Source organism: Apis mellifera, linkage group LG14 (assembly GCF_003254395.2).
Source record: "Apis mellifera strain DH4 linkage group LG14, Amel_HAv3.1, whole genome shotgun sequence".
Taxonomy (NCBI): domain Eukaryota; kingdom Metazoa; phylum Arthropoda; class Insecta; order Hymenoptera; family Apidae; genus Apis; species Apis mellifera.
Genome location: NC_037651.1, coordinates 8,325,268 through 8,335,126, shown reverse-complemented (window position 1 = coordinate 8,335,126; position 9,859 = coordinate 8,325,268). Strand labels below are relative to the sequence as shown.

Sequence of the window (9,859 nt, the reverse complement as noted above, 5' to 3'; positions counted from 1 at the left end):
AGTTTGATTACTTTGTGTTAATAATATCAATCAATTTCTATTATTATTATTATTATTATTATTATAATATTGATAATTTATTGCGAAAATAAATTTTTATAATTCCGATAAATATTTTTTACGGCTCTTCAGATAATATAATTTACTCTTTATCGGTTTTATTTTCCAACAAATACATTGAAACGAAATATATACGATCTAATTTTCTATTTATTTATCACTATCTGTAATCGGAAAAAGTAAATAATTTTATAATTATACATTATAAACAATTCAAAGTCTAACTTAAAATAGATATGTATAAAAGGGTTAAATTATATAATATTTCCCGACGAATATCAGGCATTTATTTTGTTTGTCAATTTGATAAACGACTGGTTTGTCGTCGAGATCTCAACAGTTAAATTAGATTGACACGTAATTGTGAATTCACACGTTCATTCTCAATAGAAATGTTACCAGTTTAAAAATAAAATTAACACTCGTTATTTTCGGCACGATAGATGGCAGACTCTTTGTGTTTTCCACAGGATGATCGTTTGTCAGTTAGATGTTGCTACATTTTATAAATATATTTCGTAAAATATGTGCTGAAAACAATTAGAGATGATATTGTGTATAAAAAGAAATATATTAAAATATACACGTTATAAGATATCCTTACTTTTTTCATTTTTGAAAATTACATTAATAAGTCTAAAAGATAACAGTCTCAAGGTAATCGATAATGTTTCTTAATTAGAATATTTAACTAATTTTTTTTCTAATTATTTTATTTTTAACGATTTAGTTGAAGGCACTTTACTTTTTAATACTCATTATACTCATAATATCGATGTATCGATCATTTTCTAAAAAAATAAATTATTGCATTTGTTACCTGTCCGCTATATGTAGAAATATTGATCGATAAAGTCAACTAGTATTGAGAGCATTACATAATCATTTAAATACATTACTGTGCATCTGAACAGGAAAATATGTTTGAAATGTATTTAAAGAATTATAACGCGACGTTGGTGGCAATGTTACGTAAATGATGATCACCAAGAAAAACGCATTTTTAAATCCTTCTCGAATCTCGAGTCACGAAATAAATAAAGATGAAAAAAGTAGAATTTCCCGCGCCATTTTTCGATTCTCGAACGTAAGGTAAATCGATCGAATCGAATCGAATCGAATCGAATCGTTTATGCGCATTACGTCGATATTGCTATTGTCTCGACTTTGACCTACACACTTTTAAAGAATTGACGTTAAAAGTATATCTATCGTTGGCTGCTTACGTCTTAAACTATTTTTAATAGAAAATAAATAAATAAATAAATAAAGCAAAGCGAAAAACAATCAAAGTCATAATCGACGATTTTTGATACGAAGAGAAAAATTTATCGTAACATGAAAAAATTGAATTGTGAAAATTTCAAATTTTTTAAAGTGTTATAATTTCGTCTTCTCAAAAATAGATCTGATGAAAGTTCGAGTCAGTTGCATTGACTTTCCACTCGATGGTTAGTTTGCATGATACTAACGCAATTTTATTTGCCTTTGTTGCGGGTGTAGACCATTCACGTGACATACCTCTCTCGCGTCGAGCACGTGACTGGCACGTGGATCGAGCATGTATGCACAACTATCTATATCGTCACCTAGACGCAAACTTGCGCGAGAAATACATATGTGTCATGCAAAACGTGCAAAACGCTTGACCCACTGTTAGTATGTGTACATTAATACATACGGAAAAACGAGCTTCTACGCCAGATGCGTGCACCCATCAATTTCATGCATCTTTATGCAAACCAAATTTCACTTGCAGATGTGCACTTCTGTTTTTGTAAACATGATATGTAATGCACAGAATCGTATTATCATATTATATCCAATTAAAGACATTCGATTAGCATTTTATGTATTCATATATTGAGCACGATTGCGACAAATTTTCTACGAAAATTCATTTATTTATTATATTTTAATCTTCTTTGGTTTATCTTTATTGATTTACGTCAATGGTAGAATAAATTTTATTGGAGAAAGTGTAATAATTTTTTGTTTCATGATTTTTTGTGCATAATTATTATATTTGATTATATGTAGATAAATAATTGATTATATGTAGAAAATAGATAAATTTGGATAACATAAATTCAATTTCAATGTATAATAATAAAATTGTTATACGAATTGTAATTTTATACTAAAATCTTATTCTATAACAAGTTGATAAACTCGTTTCTCGAACTTTCTAACGCGATAAATGGCACTTTCTCAAATTTTATATAGAAATCTTTATCCCTGATAATCGAGATTTAGAACTGACGATTACATTATCAAATGTTATCTTGGCCTTGGTACATTTACCTCTAATTTATTTTTCTCTCTCTCGATGATTTGTATTCTTAAACGAGCTCTATATCTTAAATTCCTTTTCGTATGTTCGATAAATAGCGTGTATTAAATGAAAACAAAATTAAAGTATGATATAAAAAAAAAAAAAAATAAAAATTAATTATTGAATAAACGAGGAATCAAGGTTGTTCCAATCTTTCTTATCTTGTTCATATGATTAATCATGATTATCCGGAAATGTTAATTAAATATTAAACATTAAATATATCTTTTAGAGATCTAACACGTGTGATTTAATTAAATCTTATCACTTAAACAGATATTCTAAATCAAACGGAAGTTCATCCTTGAGATTAATTCGGTTCGAAAAGAAAAATTATAATGCAATAAAGATTTCAACGTTTATCATTAACCTACAACTGTTTATTGCATGGATGATGTTTCTGCGACTATCAAGACTGCAACAAGCATACATAACTAGATGTATTACGTACAGAATGTTAATTCCTGAAAGAAACGATTGGCAATATTGAAAAGATGATCATAGAATAAATTATTCTTAGGTACAGTGATTGTCATGTGATTATTTCTCTTTGATATCGATTCGAGTCGTAAGAAAAGTTCTAAATAATAGATTAAAATGTTTCACATTTGACTAACCTTTTAAATATTAGAAATGAATAATTTGGTAGAAAAAAAGAGTTTTTCACCATTGTTTCGAAGATGTACAGACAAACGGTTTTAGATAATATTTTGCTTAACCTCAACAAGTTCCACGAATAATTTTGGCAATCTGCCATAAGTAACAAAACATCGAGCATTCGACCAATTGGATAAGTTTTCCGTCAAGTTTGCTGTAAGAACGCGGGACAGGATGTCAAAGTTTAAGAACTTTAAGAACTCAATTGTTATAGAAAAGCCATCTATCCTGGACCATAGCATCGCTACTTTGTTTCCGGTAATATAGATATGATAATGTTACCTGTCAAAAAGATGATTGTATCAGTAATGTGTTTTTTCAAAATCGATTCCTGAATGTCCATTATAGAATAATTCATTACATAAATTATTGATTTTATACTCTCTCATTATCATTATTGTTTATGTTAATCAAAAATCATGAGGAAACGATGAAAATATTTTAATGGAATTAAATTTATTATCATAAAATGGAAAAATGATGATAATTTTCTTTATAATTTGATATAAAATTAAAAATATGATTTATTTTTCATGATCGTAATATTTTCGCAATATTTTAAATTTATTTTCTACTCAAACAATTTTCATGAAATTATTATTATATAATTATATATATAATTATGAAGTAGAAAATTAATTATCATACCTAAAATTGAAAAACTTTTATTATTCATTTAATTGTTATTAAATATTTCAGCACATTTTCAATCTTTCTTTAAAATCAATTCATCAACTATTCTTAAATAAACTAAACACAACATGGATTTCATTTCGACTACCATCTAACGTAAATTCATGGAACTAACTTTATCGTATATATTATTGTATATCGGTAATATAGAGATCGACGTTTTCTACAAAATTAATTTAAACAAAGATATTTTGTTAAAATATTTGTTTGTTTATTTAAAATCATATCATAAATAAATAAATAAATAAGTAAGATTAAAATATTCTTTTTAATTTCATTAAATGCATAGCTTTAACTTTAACGTGACAAAAAATTGTTCATTATTTGACAAAAAAAGACACGTGTAAATTAATCACGTGTGAGAGTTGAAATACACGTGAGTAACCGTAAGGCTTCAAACAATCGGTGCTTTTAATTGCATTACGAAAAAACATTTTAAGGTCAACAGATTACCGGAACAATATCATTCGCTCATCGAAGCCCTGAGGGGAACGATGGATTTCACTCACAAGCGAGTCTATCAAATTCTATCGGCCATTCTTGGACCTTTGGAAAGAGAATCAGAAGACGAAAACGAGGAAGAAGATGAAACGTAACAGTGGATTATTGACACGCATCTATTAAAATTAATCAAAATCAATCTTGACTGTGAAAAAAGTATCCATATATACGCTATTTTACGTTTCATCGGGTTAGATTGGTAGTGTCCGCGAAAATTATCATGAAATCATCTGCGTTTAATAGATCACGATCGGAAAATGATTTTTCCACCGTCAAATTGCACGAACTTGATGATTTATTAAATGGAAAGCGAATGAAATTGTCGAAGACGTCGTTTCAAGTAAGTTCTCATCCAAGATCTTGATCTATCATCGCTCAAGAGTCTCATTAAACTTTCATTAAACTTTCGTTCTATTTCACGAATCGACATTAATTGACAATAATTATTTTCAAAAGTTTTCAAGCGTACATATATTTTGGATCAAAATATATTCGAATACTTTTACATATTAACTTAATTTTTATGTCTTAGCTAAACGACGTTGAAAATTGTTTGAAAAGTAACGAGAATGAATCGGAAGAAGAGAAGACGAATTATTTTCCGAATTGTGACTCGTCCGTATGGATGAGATCTTGCAAAAGTGAAGTGATAGAACCGATTTCTGGTAAAATAACAGGAAAAATACCACATTGGTTGAAAGGAACTTTGCTAAGAAATGGACCAGGCAGCTTGCAAGTTGGAGAATACACTTTCAACCATCTGTTCGATAGTTCAGCTTTATTGCATCGGTATGTTTTTATAATAGAATTCAAATTCAAATTTATACAATATTTAGAAAATTTAATTTTTGAAAATTAAAATTAACTGTTCGCAATAATTTTTTAACGATACTTAATATTTAGCTTTTGCATATAACCCAGACCTTGAATCAAATTCTTCGTAATACTAATGAAACAACAGTAACTTAAATAGTTTCCAGAAGCCTTATATTACATTTACACAGACTAAACGCGAATAAATGAAACCTTGAATAATATTGATTAATTTAATTTTAACTTTTTTATATTTTTATATTTTTTCGAAACGATAGATTTGCAATCGCTAACGGGGAAGTAACCTATCAATGCAGATTCGTTCAGACGGATGTATACAAAAAGAACAATGCAGCTCAAAGGATAGTAGTTACTGAATTTGGCACCAAAGCAGTACCAGATCCTTGCAGAAATATTTTTCAAAGGTATCGAATGATATAATATATTAATAAAAATCAATGGAATATCAATAAAATTTTCTTTCAGAGTCGCAGCTGTATTCAAACCCGAGAATGACTCTGACAATTCTATGATATCCGTATATCCCTTTTGCGATGAATATTATACGTTTACGGAATCGGCAGTGATTCATCGTATCGATCCGAAAACTTTGGAAACTACAGGCAAGGTATTGACTTTTGTTATTAATGTTGCTTTATTATTCGTTACTTTACTAATTATATCGATAATTGTTTCATGTTTGAGACTATTTCGAATAAATTAATTCATTAATTTTCTAATCTCACGTAAATATAATAATTTCATAAAATATATTGCGTAGAATAATTGTTTAATTATGCACATATAGGTGAATGTATCTGATTACGTTGGAATTGTAAATCACACGTCTCATCCTCACGTAATGAACGATGGTACCGTTTATAATTTAGGATTGAGCGTGACATCACGAGGACCGCAATACAATATCATATGCTTTTCGCCCAATCAAATTATCATTGGTTAGCATTTGAATTTACAATTTAATTATTCGTAGAAATGTTTCGAGTATTTTATATTATCATTAATATCTTTAAATATCTTTTTCAGACGACTGGGGTGAAGAAAAAGAATTGTCCATGTTTGATCAAGCTACCATTATTGCCAGTGTTCCTTCACGATGGTTGTTGAATCCTTCTTACATGCATACCTTTGGTATCACTGAAAATTATTTCATCATCGTGGAACAACCATTGTCGGTATCTCTGACCACTGTAATATCTTGCAAAATGAAACGACAACCAATGTGTGCAGCTTTAAAGTGGTATGAGAATGAAAATGTAAGTTTGATGAGGATTTTTCTTCTCTTTTTCATTTCCAACAAATGTGTTAACATTTTCCTTTTATCACAGACTCTCATACACTTGATTTCAAGAGAGACAGGATTATTAGAGAGGACATTTATTTCAGAGGCATTTTTTTATCTTCATATCATAAATCAATTTGAAACACGTGATCGTGATTACGTGGTACTGGATATTTGCTGCTATCGCGATGCAAAAATGTTAGACTGCCTATTCATAGATGCGATGAAGGTAATACATAAAATTACATAAAATTAAAATATGATTGAAAGTCGAATCGGTATATAAATACTTATCGGTATATAATACTCGGTATGTAAATACTTTTTAATTATTTCAGAATTTGCATAAGAATCCTGATTATGCCAAAATGTTTCGTGGCAGGCCTTTGCGATTCATTTTACCGATGAAACGTCCACAGCCGGACACACCATTGGAATATAATTTGATTACCGCAAAAACAGTGAACCAAGGTTTGGAATCATTCCAAAATAACTCTGTCACGTGTCAGAATAAATTTGGGTCAGAGTTCGTTAAAGCATCGATAAATGATACTAACAAAGACAAAAGGAATGATTATCAAAATGTTTTGAGGCGAAGAGCAACTGCTCATAAACTTGCGAACGGTGATATTTTCGTGAAACCGGAACTTCTTTGCGATTTGGGCTGTGAAACGCCACGTCTCAATTACGACTCCTATCTTGGAAGGGAGTATCGATATTTTTATGCCATTTCTAGCGACGTGGATTTAGAAAATCCTGGAACGGTAATTACGCTCTAATTTTAATCTTCGTATAAGTTTTGCGAAATTGAAATGCAAAATATGTATATATTCTATCTTATTACAGATTATCAAGGTAGACATCTTGGAGAAAACGAGAAAAACTTGGTGCGAGAAAAATGTTTATCCGAGTGAACCGGTTTTCGTACCGGATCCTAATGGCAAGGTAAGGAATCTCGTGACTCGAATCTTTGAAATCTCTTGTTTCTATTGAGCTTGAAAGCGCAAATAAGCGTGAAAGAAAGGAGAGAAAAATACCAAACATATTTTATTTACATGTCTATCGGGTTTTAAACGAATTCTTATTTTTAGAACGAAGATGACGGCGTGGTTCTCTGCTCCATTGTTTGGTCTGATAAAGAGACACGCGTTGGATTGCTGATTCTAGACAGCGTGACTCTTACGGAAATCGCTAGAGCCATCTTTGAGACTTCTGGCCCGGTGCCAAAGTGCTTACATGGCTGGTTTACCTTGGACAAGTAAAATAAACTGGGACTTCTAAGAGACGGATATCGGATCTTTGGATCGTCGATGGAAATGAAATATTGATCTGGATGTTATGCGATATGTATTATATCAAATTGTCGATATATTTTTATCATATAATATCTATATATTTTTCAGCTCCATTTTGTTGGCTTGATTATTGTCTCGTTAGTAGCTTCGGAATTAAAAACATTGTTCTACGAACGATTCTTTTAACAATGAAATTGCGATATTAAGAAAAATATGTATATGTGTATATAATATATATATATATGTATATATTACCTGCACAATATGTATACAATATAATAAATTATTTAATGTTTTCTCCCGATTGTACAGTGTAACTTATATTTGGCGATTAATGTGTCATAAAGCTTCGATGGCATGTAACGCAATAAATTTACAATAAAATGGGATGCAGTCGTGAGAATATTTGTCGGATGGAATGTAAAATGCCCTACGAACTTTGTCCTTAAAATTAATATTCGGATTTTTCGTATTAATCGGAGCGGATACATCAGTTTCTGGTCCTAGATACTTATCATAACGATCAATTAAGATATCGTTTTAAATTATGCTACGTTGTCATTAAAATATTCTATCATTATCAAACGCCATGTCGCCTCGTCGTATAATTGATCAGCTAAAACAAAAAGCTTCTGGTAAAGAAATCTAAATTAGACGGATCTTTGCGAAGCTTTGATTCAAACAGAGAATAGAATAACAGGACAGATTAACGTTAATCTCTCTTTCACAAGATAAAAGCTACAATATACCGTTCTAAAAATTCAATTAAAAATTTCACAAAGATCCAGAAGCTGAGAATATTCTTGCGAATGGATTCAACATGATCTAATAAGTTTTTACGTACTTACAGAATTAATTAACAATAATCGTTACAATTAAAATAAATAGGGTTGGCACAACCATAGTCATAAAATTAAATTACGCTAAAAGACTAAAAAGAGCATTCAACGCGAGCCCCGAATCTTTTCTTAAATAATAAACTCGAGATAAATAATCACCCTTGGGTCGCTGCAGGATGCAACGTTCCTTTGCAACGCATTACAATACATTAACGATCACGTTTTTCACGACTCGCGTTGCTCGCCATTAAACACAGTCACACGATTCACAGCGTATATATCTTTAAAAAGACGAAGCCACTCGTTCGGCTATCACCGAAGCACCACGTTTAAATACAGAGTTCTTGGAGAAGCTTCGACATTTTAGCACAGCGTGATAAGCATCCACGCATCCATTGGAAAGGAGAATGTTCCTCTGAGGAAGATTGATTATCACCAAAGTCATCAAAGAGTCGCCAAATTGACAAATCACAACCATTCATTTACAGATACGCACGTGGTAACTTTCATTCTCTTTTTTTCTCTATTATTATCTATACTACCTTACTTACCTACGTGACTATAAAATACGAAGAGGATAAATCGCGCAAATGAAAAAAAAAGAAAATCTAGCTAAAAGGAGAGGAAGGAAAAAAAAAAAAGAAGAACAAGAAAACTCGACAGACCCTGATACCTACGTAACGAGAACTCCCTTCTGCGCGCAAAAAAGAAAATCACAAACAAGCAACACGCCAAATTTGTTTACCAATTTCCAAGTTTTTTTAACACGCGATGATGAAAGAAATCGCGCGTCACACGATAAGAAGAACGATTTCGTTCTGTAAGATAATCTTGTCCTGAGATTAAGTACGAGAGGTATTTGAAAGCGATTCGTAGTTGTAAGCGGTTAAAGAAGAAAAAAAAAAGAAAGAAAAAAAGAAGGAGCGTGTGACTTGTTGCTCGAGCTTCGCTATAGGGAGTGTTCTACGTTTTCTCTCTCTTATTATCTATTACAAGAGGAAAGGAATATTTAATCGATAAAGAAAAAAAAAGAAAAAAAAAACACGTCTCTCGTTCGGGTCATATTGCCAATTTTTCTGACAATATAACTATCACATTTTTGCTTCTACGTATCTCCCTCCCTTCCTTGCCCATCTCTCATTTCCCTCCTTTCTCTTCTCTCTCTCTATCTCTCTCTCCTACTTTCACTCAGACTTTTTCGACTTTCTCGCAATCAACGGAGGCAATAGAGTTCATCGTGCTGACATTCTTGCTCTCCGTGTCCGTTTCGCTCTTGGCGATGCTCGACGTGGATACGCCTATGTGAGATTCGCAATGCATGGGCAAGATTCCAGCGTTGGCGTCCTCTATCGCTTTCCTCAGC

The 9,859-nt window shown here is 31.2% G+C and overlaps 2 protein-coding genes across 10 annotated transcripts in view; one reads left to right on the top strand and one right to left on the bottom strand.

Moving 5' to 3' along the window:
* Positions 1 to 2,693: 2,693 nt before the first annotated feature.
* Positions 2,694 to 9,158, top strand: LOC410521 (carotenoid isomerooxygenase). 2 transcript variants are annotated; one of them, XM_394000.7, is made up of 11 exons: positions 3,207 to 3,310; positions 4,186 to 4,586; positions 4,779 to 5,035; positions 5,338 to 5,484; positions 5,546 to 5,687; positions 5,868 to 6,018; positions 6,107 to 6,336; positions 6,409 to 6,591; positions 6,701 to 7,126; positions 7,209 to 7,307; positions 7,454 to 9,158. In XM_394000.7, exons 2-11 carry the CDS (start codon positions 4,467 to 4,469, stop codon positions 7,622 to 7,624), a joined length of 1,926 nt encoding a protein of 641 aa, XP_394000.4. In that variant the 5' UTR covers positions 3,207 to 3,310; positions 4,186 to 4,466; the 3' UTR covers positions 7,625 to 9,158. The 2 variants fall into 2 exon arrangements, with proteins under 2 accessions (XP_016771518.2, XP_394000.4); XM_016916029.2 differs by lacking the exon at positions 4,186 to 4,586 and having other exon boundaries at positions 2,694 to 3,310.
* Positions 7,693 to 9,859, bottom strand: part of LOC408467 (chloride channel protein 2) — a 27,790-nt gene continuing 25,623 nt past the window's right edge. For all 8 annotated transcript variants that reach the window (XM_016916023.2, XM_016916026.2, XM_016916021.2 and 5 more), the window contains one exon: positions 7,693 to 9,858. In XM_016916023.2, coding sequence (XP_016771512.2) covers positions 9,685 to 9,858 — 174 coding nt within the window. In that variant the 3' untranslated portion in view covers positions 7,693 to 9,684. The remainder of the gene's footprint in view (position 9,859) is intronic.